Genomic DNA, 25,993 nt, shown 5'->3' with positions numbered 1-25,993 from the left:
TTGTTTCATATTTCTTAGCCAATTATTCACTCATGAGAAGAGCTTCCCTCTTACCCTAAGGCAGGCCCTGTACCAACTGATTTTGTGATGAAAGATTGTTCCCCAAGGGGAAAAAAAAAAGGTTTTGCCCTTAGTCTATACTTTGGTTTATCATCCTTTTTATTTTCTGCATTTTGACTCAACCACCATTTTTAAGTAGGACTTCTTACTTTTAATAGCTTCCTTATCCTGATGTGAACCATACTGAGAATATTTTATTGTTGCTGCTGTTTTGTTTCCAAGTTTCCTCAAACCTTTAATTCAAAGGTAAGAGGCAGCACTTGCTTTGACCATTCGTGTGGAAACTTTCAATCTCCTGTCCTAAAAGCCAAAAGCATTTTAGGCTTTTGGCTGCCACTATAATCTTTTTAAATTTTTATTTATTTTTTTTTTTAAACAAGCTTCTTAATTATTTTTGTCACTCTTTTTTCAAAGGAGAACACCACATATTATGGCAATCTCATACACAGTAACAGCTCTTAGTAATCAGTCCTGGGAGTGGAGAGACCTGGTTCAAAGAGCTGCCTCTCCTGGGCTGTGTGACTAGTTGCCCCATAAAACACTTCTGCCTTTGGAACCACCCTGATCTCAGTATGTCCTTGAGAACTGCCAACCTGATTGAGCAATTCAACACTTCTATCAACTACGTTGCTTTGTCAAGTTCAGCCTAGAATTACAAGTCACAGGGATTCTTCATTGCTTAACTCATCCAGTTCAGTTCTTATGTCTTCATTCCACAGCAATATGCATGACTAATTTAAGCTTCTGTTTCCCTTATGTAATTTGTCTTTCTACTGGAACACATCTTGCCATCTCTGCTAAAAGAAGACCAAATATTTACAAGAGGCAGTTAAAAAAAGCAGGGGACTTCCCTGTGGATTGTGCTATCCTCCACAACCTCCTGTTTATAGTACACATGCCCTAGGAAAGCTCAAATGCTTGAATTTTGGCCACGTGGCAAGATGTGCAAAGGGCTAGACTGAGAAAGGGTGGAGAGTTGTCACAGCAATATTGGACAGTGAAGGCACCCAGAGGAATCTGCCATCTCCTCTGACCTGCTAGCAATGAAGAAAAGGGGCAGAGAAATGCCAAGTCAGCACTCCATGCTGATGGTTTAGATGAATCAAGACATCTACAAATTTCAGTCTATTTGACAGTTCCTGGTTGGAGAGCAGGAACAGCTTTAGTAATGTAGCTCTGACTTGCAGCAGTAGAACTGTGCTTTGGAGCTAAGCTCACAACTGGTGCTACTTATCACAGGCCAAGTGACCCCACTTTGGGTGTCAGCAGTGAAAAACTCTGGAAAAGCCACTGCTAACAGGGGAGCTGCAGGGCCAAGTACTCTGTGAGAATTACTTCTCAGGGTTATGTAAAAAGTGCAGAGTCCTTCCAGGCAGTTTGGTGGGTAAAGCTGCAGCCAGTATTTTCCCCATGCCAGTATTTTCTGGCATGGGGACACTGCTGAGGATTCCTTATGCAAAGGGGAACAGTTGACATAGGAGATTTTCTTGAAAGAGAAAGGACATGGGCAGGGCAAACTACTGGAGCAAGTCACAATCAAACATGCTCAAAGGTGGAGTGTTTAGATTTGATTCACTCAGAAGACATGCTCGTGGCTCCTGCTTGGCATTGGGAAGCTTAAAGGCTGTCAACATGGAAGAATAATCTTGCTAAGCTCTTATTATCAGTAGCAATGAAAATCAAGTCCCTGACATGGTGCTACAGGAGAAGAGATGGACACCAGTAGAGTCTGCTGTGAAGCCCTAGAAGAACATGCTGACATGGAGCTGGGGGATGGCTCTGCATGTCTCAAACAATACAAGAACACCCAGGATAAAGGCCTGTCTCCAAATGAAGACTTTAATGTGTTCAAGGAGCCCACATGCCACAATTCAGGTCTGCTGAGATGAAGCATGAAAGAAAACCTAGACACACTTAGCTAGGTCACTGGTCCTCTCCTCCTTTTGTTTTTGGTTTGTTTTTTTTTTCCAGCAAGGCTTACCAATGCTGAAAAAAGCACAGGGCAATTCTTTGAAATTAACAAGGCCTCTGAATATAAAATATTTAAAAAGCAATGCATCAAAGCAGCATTTTGCCAGCTTAACTTATACTGGCTGTAAGTCTGATTCACTGGGTTGATTATAATGGTTCCACTGGCTCTTGGACTGCCTGCCCTGCCAGCCCATCACTACTAGTAACTATTAGTAACAGACGCTCAAGAGGAGCTAAACGCAAGCTTAACAGGTACAGAGCAGGGTCTATCAAATGAAACCTGTCCAGTTTCCTTGACCTCTATGCTCTGAATGCTTTGCAGTCATATAAAAGCAAGTATTACCATAAGTTCTGTCCCTGCTTGGGTGCAGTGGTCTCGGTGGGAAGGTCTGCAGCAGGCAGGGCCCGGGGCAGCCTGCTCGCCCTGCCGGCGGCGCCCGCGCTCTTCCTCTTCTCTGCAAGAGAAAAGCACAAGCTGGGTGGGGTGTGTTCTTATCTGTCTTCCCCTTCACTGAGCAGGTGCATTTTGCAAAAACCACCCTCTCCAGTTAAGTGTTTACATTCAGCATCTAGGCCAGCAACACATTTGTCAAGGAAAACTAACCCAGGTTTGATCTGCTAAAGGTCACACTGTATTTATAGAAATAGAGGAAAAGATGATGGATTTTTAAAGAAATTACTGCATCATAAAGCACATTCATGCAACCAAAGCATTTCTGCTATTTCAGATACATAAAACTAGCATCACATTTCAGCTATATACTGACAAAGTACTTTGAGAACTGAACAAGTTGTAACTGGGATGTATTTGTATTTCTGAGCATCTTAGACAACAGTCGGATGTAAATTTAAATCTTTGCTTATTTAAGCCTTTGCTTAACACAAGCTCCAGAAGGAAAATGCTGAAATCTTGCACACCAGCTGGGTAAGTACCTGGGCAGCACTTGAGAAATTAATACAGCTGGCAGCAAGCTGGTGTGCAGGAACAGAGCTCGTCAGCATCTGAAAGTTCACAGAAGAAAACACACCCACTGAGAGTTACTGAACAGTGTCACCTCCAGCTCAACAAGTCACCATGACACAGATGGCTGGAAAGTTACAGTGAGATTCCTCATACAGGTTTGCCCTGTTCCATTCCTCTACAGATGTCTGCTCTGACCACTGTCTAAGACAAATTCCCACAGGTAGGACTCCCTGTTTTAACTCAACACAGCCTGTCACACACAGCACTGCTGTAGGTGGACTCAGTATCATCCCAGGATGTTTCAAAAGCAGGAAATGATCAGGACTGAAACTGCAACTAGAGTCAGACTGTAGCATACTCTTCTGCACCAAGAACAATTTTCACCTAGAAGTATTGTTTCCCTTCCCACAGACTGATTTTTGTGCAAGTCCATGTTCTGCCTGCAGTGCTCTACCACCCAGGCTCCTCAGCAGCCAGGCAAAATGACAGAGGAAACACTAGAACTTCAGCTGGTTGTTGCACCTCAACTGCACATTGAGTACAAGGTAAAGAGCAGGCTGAGAGGACATGTGCAAGGGGACTGTTTGCCAAAATAGCCTCAATCAGCAAAGCTATCAGTATCTAGAAGGCTGTCCTGCTTGAGACTATTTCAGGGTTTAATCCAAGAGTTTCACCACTGATGGAATGTGAGCACTGGGATGGACACCCTCACTGCCTGCAGCACACAGCTGTCTACTTGTCCAAAGAGTCTGGCACACCACACCTCAGCAGGCTCAGTGCAAACCACAGGGATTAGTCCCCAGCTAACATCACCCTGAGTGCTTTTAAGGAGAGGTGATGGTCCACAGCCCTTTTGGGGTGCACTGCAGGCAGTCTCAAGACCTGGAGCAGCAGGAGGGAAATCATCAGCAGCAGCAGCCTCGCTGTGTGCAGCGAGTTTAAAAAGGGCTTAGAACTAGAGTATCCCCATGAAAACATCCAGACCAGACACTTCCTCTCTCACATTCACAAATCCATGCTAACAGTCAGATGGCAACCAAAGAAACGCCCACAGAGCAGCAGGCTGATCATACCTCCTGGGCTGCAGTCCTTTTTCAAATCTTCTTTTTTCTGATGGGGAAGGATGAATTTGTAGTCTATACTGTCATGTACCCAGCCCTTCTCAATGAACAAGCCAGGAACCTCATCAGAAAACAGCCAATACCTGTAGGAAACATCCACATTAACAGGTACCTGTCTCCTCTTTGGGCTACAGTTACACACATGCACCTTTATTTGCACAGAGGGAAGAAGCACCTGAGTGTTTGACTCAGTAAGAACCGAGCGCATCTAAGTCTTGGTATTAGCACAGTTGAGCAACATGAAGGGCTTTTATTAGAATCCAATTTAAAAACAATTGTGCCCAACAAATGTGAAAAAGAGCCTGGTAACTAGGTTCTTGAGCACTGATGCAAGTACTTGAAGCTCTAGTCATCAGCAGATCCTGACCCTCACTGAAGACCTCAAAGAGCTGGCCATGTAAACCAGTGAAAGCCATTACATTCCACATACACAAAAGCCTCCCTTCTGCTCTCCCCCACCATTCAACACACAGTGAGTCCTCCCAGCACCTTCATATCAATCCCTTCTTAGGGACTGCCACCTAATAAAGCTCCTCTCAGGGGAGAGCTGGCAGCACAGGATCATTTCCTTGCCTACCTGTTATGATTTCGATCGGTGCCAATCGGGGTCCTGCGCATCACCAGCTTGGCTTTGGCAATTCCATCCTGGAAATTCTTCTCAGCTGCAGCTTTATGCTTCCGGATTCTTTCTTCCTCTGCCTCTTTTTCCATCCTCACTGTTGGAATTAGCACACAGAAGCATTAGGTTTCTTTTTATTTTCTCCAGACATCAATATTCTATTTTACTACACGATGGGGGTAAAAAAATAAAAAAGTTATTTGTAATTTTGGTAAAGATTCTTTAAGCACAGCCACCCATCCTTTATCCTGCTTTCCACCCACCATCCTAGAAAAAGCACAAGAATTCTTAAGAAGGCATCATAAGGATGAACTGGGCAGAGGAAAGAGGCAAGTTTCAATAAAAATTGACTGGAGAAATTAGTCCTTATTATTGTATCTCAGTCTAGATTAACAAAGTGGCATCCATTGCTGTGCAATCCCATTTAACAACAGGGTCAAGGATCTTTACCTGCAGCACAACAGACAATAAGGACTCCTGCTCTGGCCAGCTCAAGAGTTGGGAGTGGTCTGGCTGTGTCCCCTGAGCTCAGCATGGACGCCTGCACTTCCACACCTGCAGCTCTGGGGAACACTCTCCCCACAGCCTCACCAACCCAAAATCCTGCTCTGGCACCAGAGAGGCCTTTCCCAGCTACCCAGTCACATCTCCTAACACACTCCTGCATTCCCATAGCATTCAAATAGAAACCTCAGCTTTCCCACTCACAACAGAAGTATTGGCATTTCAGGAGCTCTCAATATCCATGGCTATTGACACAAAGAGGGGAAAGAAAATAGGAAGTGGCCTAAACCCTTGGCAACTTCTTGGCAAGCATCTTATAGAACAAACACATTACTTCACATCTCTAGGTAAGGAGGAAGAAGCAAGGCAGCTTCTGCCAAGGAGACAATCATTAAAGTCAGCAGGGTTTACACTTCTCATGATGGCTTAAGAGTCTCTCTACACTTCTGCTCATCTCTGAAGGACAGGTCTGCTTTCACCAAGAACTGTTTGAATAAAGAGGAACAAAACATCAAATTGAGCCACACTGGCTCTTCAGAACCTGATCTGTCTAACAAAAGCATCACCCCTCCACGACTTGCACAAAAGGCTATGGGCAACAGTCTCATGTGTCCTGAGAAAACCTGAGGGGGAAAAAGAAAAAGGATGAAGAAATTAAGAATTATCTTTGCATGACAAAAGAGGGATTGAAGCAGATGGAATGAGGCCATATGGAAGGGGTGAGGTGGAGTGGGGCAAGTAAATAGGGGCAGTACGTTGGCTGCTGTCCTAGGGAGAAAGGTAACTTCTTGCTAGGACGTTTCCCAGGGCTACTACCCACTCTTTCTCTTCCAGATTTTCTGAATCAAGACAGGTTTGATAACAGTTGATTAGTGAACACCTGTTAAGTCTTTGAAGTCCTGCCAATGTAATCAATCCGGCCAGATTAGAGGAGACATACTGAAAAATATATCCTTGCATTTGCTACACCAACCCGACTGATCAGCTTTTGTACAATAATATACCAATAATGTACCAAAAATACAGCCACACATAGTAACTGCAGCAGGGCAAAACTGTCCTGTTAATTCATACCTGCCAAACACAAGGAGCTGCATAATCTGTGTCTGTAAATATCAACCACACGAGCTCTTCCCATGTCCAAGCACTGAGAACAAGCAGCACCAGCTGCTCTCACAGTTCCAAATGTCTCCTGTTACCTACACCTCAGCCTCACAAACCACATCAGGAGACCCTTACTACAGGAAGAACCGTTCTCACCTTCCACTAGGAGACAGTGGTGATCCAATTTCCCCAGGATTTCTCTCCTTGATCCTTTTTTTAAGACTTCTTGCTGTCATTTCACACCAGCACAAAAGACATCCCTCCTCCTCAATGCCCTCCTCTCCAGAGCCAAGACCCCAACCCAAACCAGCCACACTGCCAGCAAATTCTTCAGTGCTCACACCATGGGATATGGTGGGCACTCCTGAGACAGGTATCTTTTGTATCCAACTGTAAAGCCTAGTTGCAGCAGGTACCATAAAGTGCCAGAACAAGGAAGAGGAAAGAATAGAACAGAAACTTGAATTTACTCATATGTCAAAACTGTTCCAACAACATAAGAACAAAGACCCCAAACCAAAAGGTTCCTCCCCTGCATCTCATTTGGAATTGTGAAGCTAGGCCCAGCTGGCACATTCCTCTCTCACAGCCTTCCTCAGCTGTACAGCTTCCAGCTCTCCATTCTCCTCCAACAGACTGTACAGGAGCTATTGCCCCATGGAGAGATAAGACAAAGAACAATTACTAAGTGCTGCACTGACATGGCAATGGAAGCAGCTTGACTTTCACTACCCAGAAAATACAGATACTAATCCTGTTATCTCAACAGGGAGTTCTGTATTGACTTCTTTTGAAGTCAAGAAAGAACAAAAAAAATACATTTGTGCTTTCCTACACTGGGTTCTTTTTTGAGCTGAGACTAGCTTGGCAGCACAAGCTACAACCTTGATAGCTTTAATTTGAAACAGGTTAGTGTTCCCAGTGTGACAGATGTTACCAGAGTGGTGAAAAAGAAATCTGTCTGTGAGATAGGTATCTGTGTACAAGTAAAAAAGTAGCTGCTGACAACACACCTATAGTGCAGTGGTTCATATATAGATATATATATACATTTTGAACCACTACACAACAGGTTTTTTGTCAGCAACTATTCTTTTACTTCCCTCAGAGATACCAACATCATTAAAAGCAAATGCAACTGAAGTGGTATGAAAGCCAGAACACTGAAAAAGCCCACAGAAAGCCTGTGTGATGGCAGCAGCACATGAATGCAGCTCTCATGGTGGTTGCCCAGAACTATTTTTCACATATTGAAAACACACCAGCCCACAAGTCTGAAGTCCTGAGCAGATCAGCTCTGAGCTGCTAATCCTGCAGCCCAAACTACTGTGCCCCCAACCTTAACCAAGATCTTTGGTAATTTGCAGGTACCTTTATGCCTGATAGCAACTGCTTAACCGGTCAAAGAAGCCCTGGATGCCTGAAATGTTGTGGTTTGTTATGTGGAAAGGAAGCAATATAATTAAAACTTTAATGGACAGTTTAATCCTTCCTTCCCTGCCAGAGAGACCTAGTTTTCCTGGTGGAGTCCAAAAGAATGAATTAAAACTTTCTCAGCACACAAGCCAAACAATTCTTACCTCCATCAATGTAATATTGCTTTTCTTCATATATAACTATTACAAACTATCAAGTAAGAACAAGAAGCAGCATCCCAAGGGGTAGTGTCCAAACTGCATTGAATTTTGCAGTAAAACTGTACCAAAAACTTGAACTTGCTATGAAACCTGGAGGTCTACAAGAACTGGGGCCAAAAGGCCATTCCACTACAGCATGTTAGATATTTGGTGTTCTGTTTTTCTGGAGAAGCAGGACAGCACTCCACATCTTCAGCAGCTTTTTGATACTTCTGAGATGAACAGTTCTGAACAGAAGATCTGATATTTACTTTCCTTGTGAGACATGGTTGTATCCAGTCCACTTACCTAAGTGTCTCAGGGTATCCCACATTACTTAACTACTGCTGGTCTCCTAGAACTGCCACTCCCAGATTCCAGCCAAAGCACATAAGCCAGCCTCCACATGGGATGCTTGTCCCTCAACTGTTTCAGAAGGGAAATAACACAGCCTAGATGTGCTATGCTGTCCAGCTTCCATCTGCCCAGTACCCACATTACAACCAAAAAGATATCTGTATTCTAATTCCAAAGTATTTTGCTATTCCTATTCCATACTCCTTAGCAAAAAGAACAACTTACACAGAGGTATCTAAAGTTTGGCATTGCAGCTGGTGATTTATAGAGGTTTGAATGGACAGTTTACATCTATTTATTCAATTCCGTAACTACTTCTTTAAAGCGAGGAACTGAACTGCAATTTACTGCAGAAGTCCTTGCCTGGGAGAAGGGCTGCTACCATCAGCCTGGCACTGTGCACAGCAGCAAAGCTGCAGGAATGTGTTTTAGGGCAGGAATTATCTCCTCTGCATGTAAGAGTCAGAAGATGCTTGAACATAAATAATGTTTTCTATCCCCAAAACAGATTTTTCTGTACTCCAGTCTTCCCAGGCCTGACAGAATAGAAAGGTACTGAACAGGACACCCACAGATAAAAATCCAGCAGCAGCTACTGCTTTTTCTTAACATTCCAGTTTTCAAGCTGCCATAGAAACCACAGCAGCTCAATTACACTTCTCCAGTGAATAAAACTCCTAAGAACAGGTGAGGCTTTTGAAAACAGTCTGTCACTTTTACCATTAACTTATTCCCCTCTACTTTCCTGCTATTTTTATTACCTCTCATTTGTATTTCTTGTTGCTCCCTCTCTTTCTTGGCTTGGATGGCCAGAAGGCGCCTGCTCTTCACAGCACTGATCATATCAGCCTCTATTTCTGCCCGGTGTTCTGTTTTCATCATCTCATTTTTTTTCTTTTCATTCCTTCCCATCACACTCTCATCTTTCCCGTTCTCCTTGTTTTTGGCCACCATTTCCTTTCGTTTCTGTTTTTCTGCCCTCTTCTTGTCATTTTCCTCCTTCAGGACAGCCAGGCGCTCCTTCCACAGCTCGGCTGACGCCTGCTGCTTGGCCTCCACGTGGTCCTGCACCGAGTAAGTCATCAGGATCCGGTGGCACAGAGCTCCAAGGATCCGCAGCTTCTCTTCAGGAGTCAACTCAAAGAACTCTGCTGTCTCCAGTTTCTCCAAGAACTCATCCTGGACTTCATTATCCTCAAAAGCTGCTGAGTCCTTGTTCTCGTCCACGTTATCCGAGACCTCGCTCTCCTCCTGCACGTCTGACTTGCGCAGGCACAGGCGAACCAGCTCCGAGGCAGAATGCAAAGTCAGGGGTATTTCAGAAAGCTTCATTCCCAGCTCAGCATAATCTTCAGCAATTTCATCCTGCAGCAGGGTCTGAAGGAGAATGACCAGCACTCTGTTCAAATAAAGGAAGCCTCCCTTTTCTGCACAAAGTGCTTCCATCAGGGAAACTGCCGTAATGGGATATTGAGCATCAGGCATCAACAACCCTGAGTAGCAGCTCAGGAACTCCACCACCATGGCAACATCCCCAAAGAGCGTATTAGGAAGTCCTTCTGGAGTATCAACCAGTTTAAAAGTAGGCAAGGTCTTCCCTTTCAATTCTTGGTCCTCAAATCTTCTCTGTTTTTCCAGTTTTTCCTTCATCTCCTTCTCCTTCCGCTCCTTTGCTCTCTCCTTCAGTTTCTCTTTCAGCTTCTCCCTCTTCTTCTTCATGTACTCCTTCCGCTGCTCCTCTGTCATGGTGGCCCATTTCTTCCTGTGCTCCAGAAGCTCGTAGCGTTTCTGTACTAACCCCCTCAAATCCTCAGGGAGACGGGCACGATCCTCATTTGAGAGCAACCTGGCTGTTTTGGAGATGATACAGGAAAGAGCACTTTTTTTGTCTTCCCTGTCTTTGTTTTCTTTGTAATAGGCAATGAGATGGAGAGCTGCAGGAGGGAGATGTTTCTGGGGTTTGCTGGAAGACCTAGGGGTGCCTCCAGAATTCCTGGGAGACCTGGACACCTTAGTGGTACCTTTAGCCATGTCCAGCAGTGTCATTTGTTTCATTTTCATCTTAGGGGTCTTCAAGCCTTTCCTAGGAGATTTTGATTTCCCTGGTGACTTCTGCCCATTCAGGACCCTTTTACCTCTCTGCTTTTTGTCCAAGGATTTGTCGCTGTCCTTCCCCAGACGGCTCTTCTTTGGAATGTGAAAGTTGGAACCAAGTTTAGCAGGTGACACAATTTTCATCACCTCTTCCAGTTCCTCTTTAGGACTTTTTGAACTCTTAGAGTTTTTCATCTTCAGGGGAGAGGCAATAATAGATTTTTCCAAATGCACGTGGCACCACAGAGTAGGGCTCAGTGTTTGGGCCAGGGATGACCCATCAGCTTTGGATTTCTTAGGAGGCTTTCTGTCAGGTGATCCAGAGCTCTTCCTCTTGGTTGAGGGGTTGAGAGTCATATACTAAAATAAAGAATGATTTTATATTAGTATTTAAAGGTAAATAAAGGTGGTCTAGATCCTTTTCTGTGCATTATTTTTGCCTATGTTTATTTTCAAGGCATTTTTCCAATGAACTAGGAATACTCTACATGTTAAAGGTAACAACAGTCTTCTGAAATACTTTCAATATTCTGCATTGTAGTCACTACATTGGTCATGAAGTCATTAACTCACTACAGAAAGTTCACATTAAACTTTACAAAATGAAACACTACACAGAATATTAAATGCTTCCTGCTACATTACATACAATAATTTTGTTTCCACCTCAAAGCTGGTGCAGAAGGGGTTTGCCTGGAAAACCCTGACATTGATTTCAAAAACTCTCCCCTCTGCTCAGAGGTTTCCTACTGGGTCACATAGGGTTCGTTCTGGACCTCACCCAGAGGAAAACTGAAGGAGCACAGAAGTGGTGGGTGACAGGAGTTCAGAGTTTGGCTTCTGAACTGCCTGAAAGCACCTGGAATGCAAGTGAGACAGGAATCCACCCTGCAACAATGCAACTGAACATCTGACTGGCTTTAAGCTGCTGAAATAACCTACCTGCCAGCACAGAACAGTTCCACCCAGAGCCAGAGAGAGGCTGATTTCAGGACCACCTTGGCATCTCAAATTAAGCTTTAGGATGCATCCAGAATACTAATATATTTCAAGAAGTGATACAAAGATATCACCTTTAGGTTATGGATAAATTTACCAGAAAAGAGGCTGAACACTTGAGATCCCTTAGCAATAAAAAATTCTAGTGGCATGCACAGCAAAAGGTTCAAGCACCTAAGAAGCATTTCTTTCAGAACAAACATACACAAATGTGATCAAGTTCAATATTCCCATTTTCTGACTCACTGATGTTCACTCCTGGAGGCTTTAGCTGGAGAGTCCCTGTTAGTCCATTATGGAAACTTTTACTGGAGATTGCACAACCACCAAATTCAGTGCCTGCATAACTTCATTCTAGAAAAATTCTGTGTTGAAATCTTTGCTGAAGAGAATGACCTAAGCCAAAGGCATCCAGCTTTGAAGTGATTCATGTAATTCATTATTATATCAGTTCTGCAACTTATACTGGATACCCAACTGTCACTTATACAAAGTTATGTTGTCAGAGCATAAATTCTGGATTAATAAATTCTCCAGGCACTTCTCAAGACTTAAAAACCTCCAGATAAATTCAATCTCTATTCCAAGTGGAAAACACTCTACCAAACGTGCCACCCCTAAGCATAAGGCTAAAGGCTCCTGTATGTCCAACTGAAGATGTCACATTTGTGCATTTTCTTCTTATGCTAAGGGCACAGCTCTATCCATCAGAGCACTGAATAAAAGACTTTGTCCACCACCAGAAATAGCTCTATTTCTATTAAGGCAGTGACCTCAAATACTACAGCAAGGGTAAACACAGCTCAAGATTGAAGAATTTCTTTTTCCCTTTAAGCAGATTTACAAGCATCCAAGAGAGTCCACAGAAGCTGGCGAGAAAAGGGTGCTCTGCTCCTGATGAGGAAAAAGGGATACAGCAAATATTTCTCTTCTGGTTTTAGAACAACACTTGACAAAGACTGAGTCTATGACAAAGGGAATTTACTAAACAAACAAAATAGTGCTTTCTGCACCCAAAGATCCACGTTAAAACAGATTTCATGATGTATTTATTTGATTAACAATATATTTAGCTGGTCAGTACAAAGAGCAGGAAAAAAACGATCCCTGCTACTTAAACATCTGTGGTATCTTCCATCTCTCAATCCAGCACCACATAAGACCCAAGCATCATGAAATCAAACAGCTCTTTTCTGCAACCATGAAACTGCCCCAATAACTGACCTTACCAGGTAAGGACTACAGCCCTGCCATTTGTCCTGCACCAGAAAACCTTGTCTTCCCTTGTAGACTGCATTGTTCTAAGTTGATGTAAGCTTGGGAGCACCAAAACCCAACTGGCACACCAAAGCCTCTGCCAAGGCTGTTTAAGGGTGGGGAACGGGTGAGAAAGCAAAGGAGGTACTTTCAAGAGCTCTTACCTTGTGTGGGTCAAGCAAGAAGTCACTAAATTTACTGGGGAGAGAGTATTTCTTCACTAACTCATCCTCCACGACCCACGGGGCATTCTCACAGGTGCCAGCCCGCAGCGCGTTGTGCCGGATGAAGTACCTCAGGATCTCCTTGTTGGGAGGACGCTCTGTACGGACCAAGCTATCTGCTGGCACGTTGCTGATGATCTTGGAGATAACAGACAGACAGACTGTCAACATGTAGCTTCTAACCACATTATCAATACATATGACATGGCCAGAAGGAGCAAGGACCATTGTACTGCTTCATGTCCTCAAGCTCTTCACTCTTTCAAAGGTCTCTTGCGAAGACTCAATACAAACCAAACAGGACTTGTAAAACTGAGATGCACAACTGGGATTGGTAGGAGATTCACTCAGCTAAGAGAGTAAAAAATATTCATTTATATAGCAAATTTCTTGCTAAAGCCCTCTGCTTATCTCTGACTTCCCTCTGGCTTGTGCTTGCTAACTTAAAAGCTCTTCCATGTTAATGTTTATTTTAATTTGTTTTGTGAGACCAGAGGAGTCTCTGCAGGCTGCATCCCCTGAACTTAGGCCAGCACTGCCCCTCCTGTCAAACTGGCAGGAGAAATCACAGAGCAGTGCTGCAGACACTGAGCTTCCTGACACACAGCTCTCAGAGCAGCTCAATTAGAACACCAGCAGCACCTGCTGCTCAGGATTAACTAGTCTATCTTTGACCAAGCCTCATTAACTACCTGACCAGAGATTACCAGTTAACAGCACCCACTCTGAAGCTACTGTATCAGTGACTCAGTATGTGGTACCAGGTGTCTCCAGGCACAAAACCCATTTATTTACAGAAATAGCCAGGCTAGTCAGCCTCACAGACAGCAACAGCCATCCCACTTCCAACACCTGACTCCAGCAGAAAGTACAACAGTGTGCTGTACAGACACACTGACAGGGATTACATTGTTAAATTAGCATGTTCATTTTGTAATAGAAAGGACTCAAGTGGACAACTCACCTTATCTTCATTTTTCAGTTTGACATCATATTTGTGTGGCAGGAGTTTTGGTGGAACCCACTTCCTTTCTTCCTTCTTCAAAGAAGTGGGAAGCTTCCGAGGGGACCTACGTGCTCGGTCGTCTGACAAAGCAAGATTACACATTAAGTGTGTCAGTATTAGAGTGCAAAAAGCAATGATTAAATAATCCAGACCATTGCTGGACTGGGCAACCCCCTCCACATACCATGCTATCCTACTGGTTAAACTAGAACATCAGGAAAAAATTCCAAATCAGATTATAGAAATATCCTGCAGATGCAGGCTGGGAACAGAGTCCCTGAAAAGCTGTAAAGTAGGAGGCAACACCTATCTTGGAGGGGTATGAGGGACCACTTACAGCATTTAAATCCATTCCTACAAGCAGTCAGCTGCAACCACCTGTACAAAGGGAGAAACGATAAAACTAATGAAGGGGACACAGGTTTCGTAACCTGACTAGGAGCCTGCTTGGGGAGCTCCTGCCCAGAGTCCCAGCTGTCTCTGCCATAACTCTACTGCAGGACTTAGTGATCCTAAATTAAACTAACTTTTAAAATAATTTAACTTTAGTGGCCATTAAGTGTTTTGAAATGATGAGTTCTACATGTATGGGCTAGTTTGGCTGGAGATCTTAAGCATACTTATACAAACAGTCTTTTTATTCTCAGAGATGTAACTGAAAGACTACAAAGGCATCACACCTTGCCAGCTGGTGTTGAGTCTATTACATCTATATTCAGGTTGCAAATGGCAATCACTTAAGACAAAATCCAAGCTTACCAAAGAAAACAATCCCCAAATGTTTTTCTGTTTGTGGCTACGACTCAAAGAAAACACTATAGCAAGCATGACAGGTGAGAATAATTATCTAAGAATACAGAGAATACAAGTAGATGTGAGACCTAAGTCAGACTTTTAAATATATAATAATTCTCACATTGCAAGCCCTGGAGCATTTCAGCTTCATTACAGCTTACATGGTATCAAACCAAGTTCTGGCTTTCCAAAATCAGTCACCTTGGCTAGGGAATAGCTCACAGGTGCTATGGGCTCCCTGCACACGTTGTGCAGCTACTTCCCGTGGTAGTGCCACATTTCACATTATGCCCTGTAGAATTCTCTGCTCCAAGAATCATTATAGAAGTTTTTTTTAAAATAAAACCCCCTAAATTTCATAACCATGATAGTATGTGTGAAAGGAGACTGATCCTCTCATCCCAAGTCAGGCTGAGCCATAACTATTGTCTGCTTTGGTTCCACATTTGTATTAAAGAAATCTTGGTAAGTTTAAAGATGCTGAACTGTTTTTTCTGCTCAACAGCACAATGGAAGATGATACAAGACACTTCAAGCTCTGTAAAAGATCTGCTTTCAGAGATCAGCCCAAACGCCCTTTAAGGAGCTGAATGTTGTATCTGCTGAATGTGTGTAGGTACAGCAAGTTTATAATTAAGAAATAACAATGTGCTGCTTAGTCCTGGCTCTGACTTTGAAGGCCTCAGGTAAAGTGCTGCCTCTGCACCAAGCCTGTGAGGGACATCTCCTCATGTGAGCTACTTTCTAGATCTAGAAATAGGGATGACAACACTGAATTCCATCAAACAGCACCTGGATCCCTGGGAGTGGGGAAGCAGAAATCACTACACATTCCTTCCTAAAATTATTCTACAAAAAGCATACCTCATTTGTTGCTGCATTGCACTGTAATAAAACTTACTTTCACTACACTGCTGGGACCTCATAAAGCATCCATATGCTGTTGTCTCCTTCTATTCACCACTCATTTTGGGTTTTCCAAAGCAGTGTTAGTTCCGAGTACAGCTCAAGCTGCAGAACCTGCCTTCAGTAGTTCAAGATCCATTTTCAGGACAAACTAGCCTTTCCTCTCACTTCTGCAGTTTCCAGAGTTCACTCTCTAAGCAATTAGAAATACAAAGCCATTTCAGACTGCACATTTGATACAATAAAGCTGGTATAAAGTCTTAATTTTAGCTTCTGAAGCTGAACAGACTCGTAACTAGAGACTGAGGCTCTTTCTTTGCCCATGTTTTCCCTCCACAAACCCAGCACGTTTGTCAGTAGAAATGCCCAGGTGAACTCTGCCCCCTCGTGTGTGCAGGGAAAGATGCAGCTCTCAGATCCCACGATTATCTGCAGAGCCTGTCCCTGCTGCTAAACGCTCCCTCCTGCACAGTGACCTCAACCTGTCAAATATGCAAATTATTAGAAAGAAAACCTCCGTCTCAGCACCTCCAGGCACAGCACTCAGCCTCCTGCAGGTGCCTGGATGAAAGCAAAGCCTTTACTGCTTGTGTAGTTGCTGGGTAGACGTAACAAATGCTGTGTAGTTCTTTCAAAAGACTCGGATATAAATCCAGTAATGAGTTCATTATTGCCCTGTGTTCTGTTCTAACTGAGAATATAAAAGGATTAGCAACAGAACACCCTCCCTGCTGTGACTGATGATGACCTTCTGGCTCTGCTGGCATCTCTGACTTGAAAATGTTGAGGTTTGGCTTTTACAAAAAAGGCTGGGGAGCCTCAGGTTACAGAGACAAATGAGGATGAGAAGAGTCAGAGGCTTAAAAGACACAGGATTCCTGGGTAGGATTCCCCATTTCTGCAGCCTTCTTCCACTCTTAGAGTGCTCCACTGGCCCTGTGGAGCACAGCTGCACACAGCTGGCTGGAACACTGCACCAGCCAATGGTATCTTGTGGTACACTTCATACTAAACACACAAGCTCAAAAATGCTGCTGTAAATTTGCTCAATGAGTGCTTTTCAACGAAAAGGGAGTTCCCATTCCTTTTACAAGTCTCCCAAGAAGAAAGAAAAGCATGCATTAGTTCCCCTCCAAGCATTGCTGCTGTTCCAAAGGATGATTATAAAGCCAGATTGTTTCTGCAACACATTTTTCCCCTTCCCAGTTATCCAGAGCACTGAAATGAAAGCAAAACAGCTCATAACTTTTTCCAGTACCAATCATAAAGAGCTGACAATTATTAAGCTTGGGACTAGAGCTTGGTACAACTTGTTTTCCCCTCTTGACTTTGTTATTAGTTCACTGGGTTGTTTTCTGAGTTTTCACATCTCTGTATTAAGAGTTTACCAACACCTTCCCCAGATCTTGGAGTGGCTACAAATGTAAACAGTTTATTTCATTTATGTGCCTTTAAAATGAAACTATCCAGACTAGTTATGCTGTGGGGATGGTTTGTTGTTGGTTGGGATTTTTTTCATTTAAAACACTTTTTGAAATACCTTATAAAGAATCTTAGAATTCAATTTTTGAGAAGTTGCAAAGGACCTGAAACTAACTTTTTTTTTTTTTCCTCTTTCACCAATACCTTCTCAGAGTCAAGAAAAGACTTTGACACCCACCATTTAGCTCTGCAGCAAGGAGGAATAGATATGAAAGAGGAGAACATTTCAAAACATGCTTTATTTTGAATCCTTATAAAACAATGTGGAGTTTTTTCTGCACAAATTTTGTCTGAGCATTTGAAAATGGAAAATATCTTGGTTTTTATGTCAAATGGGAACATGGAAGAGAATTAGAGCTTGTCACTGACTGCAGAACAACAGGCATGAGAAGTAGAGATGTTTGTTCTGAGGATGAAAATATCAGCAGAGCTTTATGATAATGCATGAACCCTTGTTGTTCTTTCCCGCCTCCATTTTTTTAGTACACTTGTTATAATCTGGAAGCTTCTATGTTTCATGTAGAGTTTTCAGTATCACACCTTAGAATGACAGCACACTTTATTTGAAACAGAGAGCAAGAAAGAACAGTTGACAGATGAGCACCACTGCCACCAAAGCTGACACATTACAATGACAAAGCCAGTCTGTGACACTGTTTAAACATCCCAGAACCACAGGACTGTTCTGGCTGTAAAAGACCATTAAGATCATCGAGTCCAATCATTAACCCAACTCAATTGAGTCCAGTGCTGACCCATGTCCCTCAGCACCACAACTACATTGTACTCCTGGAAAGAAATTTCCTGTGCCACGGCCGTGCAAGGAGAGTCCTGGTGCTTTCCATCCCAGGTGGCCTTGCCCTGCTCTCTGGTGTCATGGCCTGTGCTGACGGGCTCCCAGTGCTCCTGGCAGCAGTAGGAGATGGAAGAGAAAACTGCAACCTGCAGCTGCACTGCTCAGGCAACGTGCCTGGGCTCTCTGGCCTGCAGCCCTGCCCTCCTGCTGGAAGCTGCCTGGCACAGCCTGGGGTGAGAGCACCCTCTGGGGCCCAGGAGAAGGGGAAGCAACGAGCCTCTGCATTTCTCAAATGGCTTCTTCTAAACACCTAAACCACAGAATCGTTCTGGTTGGAAAAGACCTTGAAGATCATAAATCCAACCATTAACCCGACTCCAGTGCTGACCCATGTCCCTCAGCACCACATCCACAGGGCTTTTAAACACCTCCAGGGATGGGGATTCAACCACCACCCTGGGCAGCCTGTGCTGCTGTTTAACAACCCGTTCAGGGAAGACATTTCTTCTTATATCCAATCTAAACCTCCCCTGGAACAACCTGAGAGCCTCCCATGTGACATTCACAGCCCAGGCCCAAGATGACATCCATTCAAATACTCACTGCCAGGTGCTACCTCCTCCCATGCTGGCTTACTACTTACTCATACTCTCCCTCCTGTTGTCATCCTCCTTCAGGATGGCTTCCTTCTGGTTGTCCTGGGCTGCCTGGCTGGAGTTCTCCTTGTCACTGGATGGGGAGTCACAGGCTCCATCTGATTTCTTTTCTGAGGCCTCTTCATCAGCTTTCTCCAGGGGATGCATTTTCACAACTTTCACAGGCAGCATCTTCTCCTTACTAACCTGCACAGAAATATTGATGAAAACTAAATCTAAGCAAGAAAAGTGTAATCAAGAGCTTTTACACTACAAAGAAGGAAAAAGACAACTAAGAGCACCTACAAATTTGGCAGAACACTTAACTGACATCCTCCTTGAGAGAAGCTCATGATCCAATTACAGAATTTCTTTCTGCTTTTTCTTCCTACCTGGAAGTTCTGCACAAATCACTTAGAAATGTAGAACTATGTTTAATAATTCTGCTTTCTCAGTGCAATGCAAGGGAGTGTGTGCAAGGTGCAAGTGTGCTCTCTCAGCAGCCCCAGTTGACACAATACATCCTGAACAGATTCCTAACAGAGAACATTGTATAACTTTCTCTTATTTTTAACAAGTTTGAGTTTTCTCCATCATGCCTAGTTTTGGAGGGAAGTTTCCTATCACTGGAGCATTGCTAGAGATTTGGAAGCAGTTGATTTCATCCTACACTACTTTAAGACTACTGCTTTTTCTGGGAAAGTTGGGTGAAAACATTTATGTGTGATTATGGCTGTGGATGTTGTCTACCTGGTTTTTGAGAAGCCTTTGACACCATCTCCCGCAGCATTCTCATGGAAAAACTGGCTGCTCATGGCTTGGATGGGCATGGTGTCTGCTGGATCAAACACTAGCTGGACAGCCCCAGAGAGTGGTGGGGAATGGAGTTCAATCTAGCTGGTGGCCAGTCACTAGTGGGGTTCCTCAGGGCTCAGTGTTGGGACCACTTCTGTTCAACATTTTTATCAATTATCTCAATGAGGGCACAGAAATGCACCCTCAGTCAGTTTGCAGATGACACCAAGTTGGGTGGGAGTGTTGATCTGCCTGAGGGTAGGGAGGCTCTACTGTAGAGAGAGACTGGGATAGGCTGGATGGGTGGGCTGGGGTCAATTGTATGAAGTTCAACAAGGCCAAGTGTCACATCCTGCTTGCGCCACAACGACCCCAGGCAGTGCTGCAGGCTGGGGACAGAGTGGCTGGAAAGTGTCTGGTGGAAAGGGAGCTGGGGGTTCTGACTGACAAGCAGCTGAACATGAGCCAGTGTGTGCCCAGGTGGCCAAGAAGGACAATGACATCCTGGTCTGTATTAGAAATAGTGTGGCCAGCAGGACCAGGGAAGTGATCCTCCCCTTGTACTCAGCACTGGTGAGACCCCACCTCAAATCCTGTGTTCCATTTTGGACACCTCAGTACAGGAAAGACATCAAGGTGCTGAAGTGGGTGCAGAGAAGAGCAACTAAGCTGATGAAGGGCCTAAAGAACAAGCCTTATGAGGAGCAGCTGAAGGAACTGTTTAGTTTGAAGAAAAGGAGGCTGAGGGAAGACCTCATCACCCTCTACAACTGCCTGAAAAGACATTGTAGAGATGCAGGTGCTGATCTCTTCTCACAAGTATATAGTGATAAGATAAGAGGGAACAGACTAAAGCTGCACCAGGGGAGGTTTAGGCTGGAGATTAGGAATTTTTTTTTCTCTGAAAGAGTTGTCAGACATTGGAACAGGCTGCCCAGGGGGGTGGTTGAGTCACCATCCCTGGATGTGTTTAAAAGTCATCTAGATGTGGTGCTTGGGGACATGGTTTAGGGGCAAACACAGCAGAGTAGGGTTAAAGGCTGGACTTAATGACCTTGAAGGTTTTTTCCAACCTAAATTATTCTATGATTCCAATTTTTAAACCCAATTAAAATATGTATTTATATATATTTAATACACACACAGACCATCACATATGTAAGTAGTGTGACTAATACATGTTTAGTTCCACACACACACAGATCAGTCATTTTTCTCTTGCCATCAGTGTGGATTATCCACGTGCTCCTGCTTAAGGAACTGTTTTGCACCCAAAAGCAGGTTCTGTCCCTGGGATTCTATAGAAAATAAATTCTCACTGGTAATATAAATGGCTAACACATTCTCCCCATCTCCTGCCTTTAGACATCCAAAATTAGCTCTGCACAAAAGCTGGGGATACAACAAAAACAGATCCTTACCTCAAAGTCACACTCTTCTCCTACTGCAAATTTGGTCATGATCTCCAGCCAAGCTGCATCCACCAACTTGTCCAAAGATACAGTGTTGTGGTGGACTATTTCCAGTACCAGTTTCTCATACCAGATGGGGAACTCCTCCTTCAAGCTGAGCAAGCACAGAAGATGTTTTCATTATTCAGGGAATAAAAGCCAAAATGCAAAGTAACCTCCCATTTCACAATTCCAAGAACATTAACAGCCAGGACAATGTTTGTGGCAGATGCCACATTAGCATGCAAAGATCCAAGGGCTTTTTGGTGCCCTCCTCCCAGCACCTTCCCAAAGTATTAATTGCCATGCCAATACAATTTGTACTTGTCCTTCCCAGAAGGAACACCATAAAGCCTTCTGGATGAGCAGCCCTGAGGGTGAACACTTTCTTGCTGGTTATTCCTGCCTCTCTACTAGATGCTAAATATATACCAAGATCATGTCATCACTCTGAGGCTCATTACTTTAAAATTTTTGCTTCCAACAGTAACAGGATGCTGAGAAAGATTTAGCATTTCCTTCATCTCAGACTGCTAACACAGTAAAGGAGACAGAGGCAGGCTTACACAATCAAATTATTTTTCCAGAGAAAAATATTGTGTGTTTCATGACATGATCTTCAAGCTTTTTTATCCAAAGAAGAGAAAGGACTGTTACAAATTCTACCTGACTGATCTCCTGTCTAAAAGACCAGGTCCATTAGCTGACAGGGGTACCAAGTAACACTATGTAAAGCTTTCTGGCTCAAAAGTAAATTGTGTTTCAAGTTACTTTAAGGAGAAACAAAATAATCCATTTTTCCAAAACGCCTGCAGCTTCTCAGACTTTGGGATCCATTGCTGATCATCCTCAGCTATTTGTGCTGTTCTACAGCTGCCATGAACAAATTTATCCCTTTAGCAAACTGCCTAGATGAACTTCCTTATATTCAGACTTGTGTCAGGTATTACAGCAGCCACAAACTGCCTGGGAAGTTTTTAATCCCATTTCTGAGAGACAAGTGCAAAATCTCATTTCACAGAATCTTTTTTTCCCCATATTTAGAGACACTAACTACATTGGTTATTGAGAGATTTTCTATTTATATTTCATTTACATATCAATAATTCCAGAAGTGGCCAACCCATCCAATGTGGTTAACCAAAAGTAATCTACACCAGAACAGTGGGTTTTGACTCAGGATTTTAAGTTTATGGAGCTGGCTCTGCATCCTCCTCTCAAACAACTCAAGGGAGGAAAGACTAAAGACAGGAATCCTTCAGCCCTCACAGAAATTAGGACTATCAGCCAAGAGCTTTATTTTTTGTTGCCTTTAAGGATGTGATTAACCTCAAATGATGGGGAATTTCTCCTTAGGCTAAGGCTATTCACTCTTTTGCCAATTAATCAGAAATGTGGATTCCTCATGAAAGAGGCAGCAGAGCATTTCACCTCTCAGACTGCTGATAAAACTCTCATCTCAATCCTGGGGAAAAATAAGCCACAGAAGTCCAAGTCATCAGTTCACAGAACAGAGAAACCTGCCATTTGTTTGGTGTCATCCCTGTAACTTGGTAATCACAAAGCAAGTTATATTTGTTGGCTGAGCCAAGGACTTGCACCTTTACAGAAAATCTACCTCTATGGTAAGAATCACTCTGAATCTCAGCCAAGGACTCAGGGCCTGTGCTGGGTGTGAGGGGGAGGTCAGGGACACAGCAGCCCCAAGGAGCACTGGTGGCCTGAACAGAGTCATAACTCTTGCTCGTTTCCCTTTGTTCTTTACTGTTTCAAGTAGAGCAGCTCCCCAGAAATCTCACTCCAAAATACTTTTTTTTTTGTTTAGTACCACAATACAGATCTAGAAAAAATAATTACAGCTGTGGACCTGGCAGATGTGAAACACTTCAATGACCTCTTCCTAATTCAGTGCCTTGATGTTTTATTTTTCCCCCTCTGAAAAACTCCGATTACTCAAGGGGCTTCAAAATATGTCAAGTAACATATGCTGAATTATTTTAACTCAAGTAATACTAAGATACAGCACTAAACAAGTGCATTACTCAACTACATTAGTGATAACATCAAATTTGGACTTGATTTGCTTTTAACTCCAGAATCCCCAGATCTGTTTACAAGATGCTTGCCTCACCTCATCAACCAGCAATCACAGTTCATTCCCTATCCACCCTTCTGCCCCAATACCTAAAGATAAGACCCACATCAATTTTTTTCACTGGTACTTACAGCTCAGCAACTTCCTGCTCCTCCTCCCAGGCCTCCTTGTGTGTCAGCTGGCTGCTTCCTGTGCTTTTGCACGTCCAGATCCTCTCACTGTATCTCTCCACACGTGCTTCATACTCCCTGCACAAGCAGCAGCTCAGGAAAACTGAATTTATGGAGTGGGAGGAATAACCAGAGAAGCACGAGACAACCCAACCTGTACTATCAGAGCACACAAAGGCTGAGGATTGCTACAGAGAAGTTTTGACCCTGCATCCACCATGGAGATGCTGTGTTAAATCCCCTAGGTTTTCAGACCAGGATGCACTGGAGCTTTCTGCAGAAGAAATGCCCATCCTGCTCCACAGGGGAAGATGGAAGGTGTCCTGGAACCCTCAGTTTGGCTGAATTGCAGAGGGGGAACATGCACAGCTGAATGTTTCATGGCATTGCTGAGCTACTTTTCAGCTTTTCCAGTCTGATTCATTGGAGAACAGCACAAACAGTATCGCAGGCACACATAGGAAATGTGGCATGGACTGCTGCTAAATGCCTGGCAGTAACATTGTGGAACTACTACTAATGGGTGTTATTACAAACTCCAGATGCAAATTACCAGTTTACCCAATACACCCTATCTTTTGAGGAAAAATCCCAAAAGCACTGAAAAGCACCACTAGGAAGGCCACCTTTCCTTTGGTTTCCAACAAGAGCAGCCTCCTGTGCTATCACACCACAACCTCTCCCTCCAACTACATTACTTGCTTCCCCCACATCACCCCCAGCCTCCAGGTGAAGTTGCTGAGGATTAACAGGCCCACAGGCCACAGCATCTGTGGTTCTGCTCTGCCCATTCCACTTAAGCAGCGATTAACTGTCAATGCAAAAAGATAGAAGCTACTTCAGACTTCCCATGGATAGAGCATGTACAGGCACAACTACCAGAGAACCCAACACAGTGTACAGCCATGCCAGCTCACCCTGTGGCAGCCTGCTTCAGTTGCCATATGCTTGCCAAAGGTAATTTAAATGGAGAAATAATAAGAGAGGCAAGAAAAGCATCTTCCTTCTTCTCCTTCAGCATGCTCTCAGGCAGCAGCAAGGCAAGCTCAGCATACAAAGCAGACTTGTAACAACCACAGCAGCTCAGTGCTCATGATGAGTCTCAACAGGGACACACAGATCCCTCCTGTGCAGGCAGAGCCACCAGCCCCAGTGACTTGCTCATCCTGTCTTGCACATGCTTTGTCTTAAAAAAATATTTTAGTGCAACTAACCCTTTTTTTTTTTAAATTCCTATTAGGAAGCCAAATTACAACTCCAACAAAACCAAGCTTCTTGGACGTTTATTCACAGGCCCAAGGTGCAGTCCAACCAGGGCCAGGAGCTACACTGTGGACATCGATACCCAGGCATGTCACAGCCACAGCAACTTGTGCTGTGCAAGCCAGGAACAGAGTCACCTCCAGCAGAGGCTCCCACTGCAGGCAGTATTCCCTCTGCCTGAAGGAGGCCTCAAAACCAAGGAGAAATCCCACAGCTTCCCAGTTTGAAGAAGTTCCATTTAAACATAAGAAAACACTTCTTTACAATGACAGTGACGGAGCCCTGGGACAGGCTGCCCAGGGAGGCTGTGGAGTCTCCAGCTCTGGAGATATTCCAAACCCACCTGGATGCAGCCCTGGGTAAAGTGCTCTGGGTGATCCTGCTGCAGTGGGACAGTTGGACTTACTGATCTCTAGACGTCCCTGCCTACTCTAACAATTCTATCATTTTGTTTGCCCTGCTTGTGGAGTCTCCTGCCCTCCAGCAGATGACCAGAGATCTGACAAGTCATCACCCTGCTAAGTGTAGAGCCCTGTAGAGCTCCTTCACCCTTCTTGAGCTTTCAGAGATGCTCAAGTTTGTTTAGACACAAGACACCTCTACAGTGCAGGGGTAGGAAGGGCTGTGGTTGTGCTGGGGCAGTGGCAAAGAGCAACCACCCCTTGCAGAGGAGCTCACCTAGCTGCACAGCACCACCAACCAGGCCAGAAGCGTGATTGTAACAAATGTTTATAGTGATATTGAACTAGGACAAGAAAAAAAAACAACACACAACACCTTCCCCCTCCCCACAAAAAAAAAAAAGTATAAAACCCCACAAGGGTCCTTAAACAAGAAACCAGGAGTCCTCGTTGTATTTAGAGCAATTAGCCACTTTTAGAATAACTTGATTGCAACCATAATAATGTTCCTTCCAATGGCTTTCCCACAAAAAGAAGAGCTAAAAGCAAATTCAACCCCAACACTAGACAGGAGTCTAAACACCCAACAAACAGTGGTCCTGAGGAAGCCCACCTTCCCTCTCCCCTCAGCTTTCCTTCTGCAAGTGCATGTCACCTAGATAGGGAGGACACAAGTGCTGAAGGAAAGGCACTTTCAAGGGTGCAAGACATTGCCTTAATAAACCTTCAGTGATTTAATTATAAACAAATATTTAAGATATATCTGGGAAATAAAATTATAGCCTATATTCCCCCCTGGATTTATCAACTTTTCTTTCCTTACAGCAAGGGGAACAAATAAATGCTGATCTCCAGTTGAAAATAATTGGAAGACAAGTGTTTTGGTTTTTTTCCTAAGACCATTTCTCATACTGACAGGAAGATGTTTCCCTAGGAATCTTCCCCTCCTTGTACATACCCATGAGAAAAAGCTTAAATCTCAGTGTATTACGACCCATATTTTTCACACCACCACCTTATTTAAAAGCAGCAGTTTCCCTGCTCCTCAGCTCTGCTTCTCAAATGCAATTTAATTCCACCTAGAGCTGGTGGGCTCATCAGACATTGACCCCAGCCATATCCTTATCCAGAGCTCAAGACCTGGGCCTACAGTGCCCACCCACCCTGCCTTGCTGCTCAGCCACAGGCTCCCAAGCCAGGTCCTGCTTTGAATTCCTGGGGCCAGCACAAAGCTAAAAATGATGTTTTTGCAAAGTTTACTCTAGCTCAAACTTTCCACTACACATCTGCTATTTGTCCTTTGCACTT

The 25,993-nt window shown here is 43.9% G+C and overlaps 1 protein-coding gene across 1 annotated transcript in view; it reads right to left on the bottom strand.

Moving 5' to 3' along the window:
* BAZ1B (bromodomain adjacent to zinc finger domain, 1B) overlaps positions 1-25,993 on the bottom strand; it is a 48,721-nt gene that overhangs the window by 20,192 nt on the left and 2,536 nt on the right. The window contains exons 2-10 of the mRNA XM_010000206.1: positions 22,983-23,124; positions 20,727-20,871; positions 18,519-18,717; positions 13,855-13,976; positions 12,831-13,028; positions 9,078-10,770; positions 4,694-4,832; positions 4,069-4,199; positions 2,375-2,486 (exon numbers count right to left, since the gene is read on the bottom strand). Coding sequence (XP_009998508.1) covers positions 2,375-2,486; positions 4,069-4,199; positions 4,694-4,832; positions 9,078-10,770; positions 12,831-13,028; positions 13,855-13,976; positions 18,519-18,717; positions 20,727-20,871; positions 22,983-23,124 — 2,881 coding nt within the window. The remainder of the gene's footprint in view (positions 1-2,374; positions 2,487-4,068; positions 4,200-4,693; positions 4,833-9,077; positions 10,771-12,830; positions 13,029-13,854; positions 13,977-18,518; positions 18,718-20,726; positions 20,872-22,982; positions 23,125-25,993) is intronic.

The sequence above is a fragment of the Chaetura pelagica genome, unplaced genomic scaffold (genome assembly GCF_000747805.2).
Source record: "Chaetura pelagica isolate M959 unplaced genomic scaffold, ChaPel_1.0 scaffold516, whole genome shotgun sequence".
NCBI classification, from domain to species: domain Eukaryota; kingdom Metazoa; phylum Chordata; class Aves; order Apodiformes; family Apodidae; genus Chaetura; species Chaetura pelagica.
This window is presented reverse-complemented; position numbering and strand designations above follow the sequence as displayed.